The sequence below is a fragment of the Hippocampus guttulatus genome, chromosome 8 (assembly GCF_054856545.1).
Source record: "Hippocampus guttulatus isolate MCC_2025c chromosome 8, RoL_Hgut_1.0, whole genome shotgun sequence".
Taxonomy (NCBI): Eukaryota; Metazoa; Chordata; class Actinopteri; order Syngnathiformes; family Syngnathidae; genus Hippocampus; species Hippocampus guttulatus.
The window spans coordinates 7,740,985-7,742,509 of NC_141268.1; the positions used below are offsets into that span (position 1 = coordinate 7,740,985).

The 1,525-nt window shown below is 47.6% G+C and overlaps 1 protein-coding gene across 1 annotated transcript; it reads right to left on the reverse strand.

The window, feature by feature from the left end:
- Positions 1–373: 373 nt before the first annotated feature.
- ora2 (olfactory receptor class A related 2) lies at positions 374–1,323 on the reverse strand. Its single transcript, XM_086117391.1, has one exon. It carries the CDS (start codon positions 1,316–1,318, stop codon positions 374–376), a length of 945 nt encoding a protein of 314 aa, XP_085973517.1. The 5' UTR covers positions 1,319–1,323.
- Between the last annotated feature and the right edge of the window lie 202 nt (positions 1,324–1,525).

Here is a 1,525-nt window from a genome sequence, read left to right on the forward strand (position 1 = left end):
GAAGGTAACTGCACCCCTTTCTGATGAAAATTTCAAACCCCTGCTCGGATTTACCGAAAATTTTGTTTCGTGCCACCAATATAATTTAGTACAGCATGTGTCATTAAAATCTAAATCTGCTTGGTTAAACTCACTGGGTGATTTGGCGTGGAACGATCCTTAAGTCAAGATACAACGATTCAGAATATTTTCCCAACAAAATATTGTGTAATTTGAGACCAAAAACAGTTATATTTTAAAGATGAATAAAAAACATTTTAATTCTTAATCTTACAATTATAAATTTCCCCTTTTTAATAGGAGAATAAATGTATATAATTCCCCTTTTAATAAAAAACAAAACAAAAATAAACATTTTTTCTGGAGAAAAGTTCTAGTCCTCACATGTTGAAGAGAGTTGCGTCTTGCTAATTTTAACCGCGACGCCACACCTGAGCTTCCCGTTCAGCTTCCTGTTGGACGCAATGACAACAAGCGGGCTCAGTGCGGCATAGAGTGACGAGAAGAATATGCGTAGGTCCGACACCAGCGAGTTGCTCATGGTCTTACTCAAAGTGAGCGTGTACACCCAAAGCCCATTGTCCACCCCGTAGAGGACCACGTACAAGGTCACGAGGGCCACCACGGCTTTGGCCGCCCTCCGCTCCGATCCTCCGCCGCCGCGTCGGACCTTCACCTGCCGGCTATGCTTGTAGAGGAAGAACAGAATGATGAGGCTGGCAAGGGCCATGAGGGCCATGGGCACCACATCTCTGCCCACCTGAGCTGCCCCATTGGCCTCCTTGGAGAGCTTGGAGGGGAAATTGACAAAGCAAAACTGCACATTGACACTGTGGCTGATTGTGGCTGACGTGTTCCTGGCCCCTAAGGAGAAGAGAATGGCGGCTGAGCTCATGCACGTGTTGAGCAGCCAGAGGACAAGGAACACCAGGCCCAAGTGTTGAGCTAGCCCGGTACGGACGGCGGCCCAGCGTGAGCCGGGGAGGGCGACGCTCAGAGACTGATAGGCGCTCAGGACAAAGGTGAGCCAGATGGAGAGGGAGCGCGACGTCCGGTAGATGAAGATAATGCCTTTGCAGCCGGCGTCGTCGAAGGCAGCAGTGAGGCGGAAGGACGCCAGAGTCTCCGGCAGGCATCGCACCGCCACCACCATCAGGTTGACGAATGCCAGGTGAAGCACGATGGCGTCGGCCGCCAGCAGACGCTTGTCCTGGTAGAGTGCCACCAGGAAGCCCAGGATCACCACCAGGTTGCCAGGTACACCCACCACGCTCAGGGACAGGTACAGCATCCCACGGACCAATTCCTCAGACACCATTCTTTTGCAAAACTGCGGTTTGGCCACACACCACAAAGTTGGATAGTTTTGAGAATCATTCAATATATGTATTTTCAAGATCACAATATTTGTATTGTGGATATTAATGTTGAAATATTCATGGAATAAGTATGTGTGTATTTTTGCACAGAGATTTTTCAAAAATATAAAACAATATTTTTGAGAAAAAAAACGTTATTTTAGAAA

Excerpts from the sequence above, each read along its gene's own strand:
- ora2 (XM_086117391.1), bottom strand. The coding sequence starts at position 1,318 with ATGGTGTCTGAGGAATTGGTCCGTGGGATGCTGTACCTGTCCCTGAGC.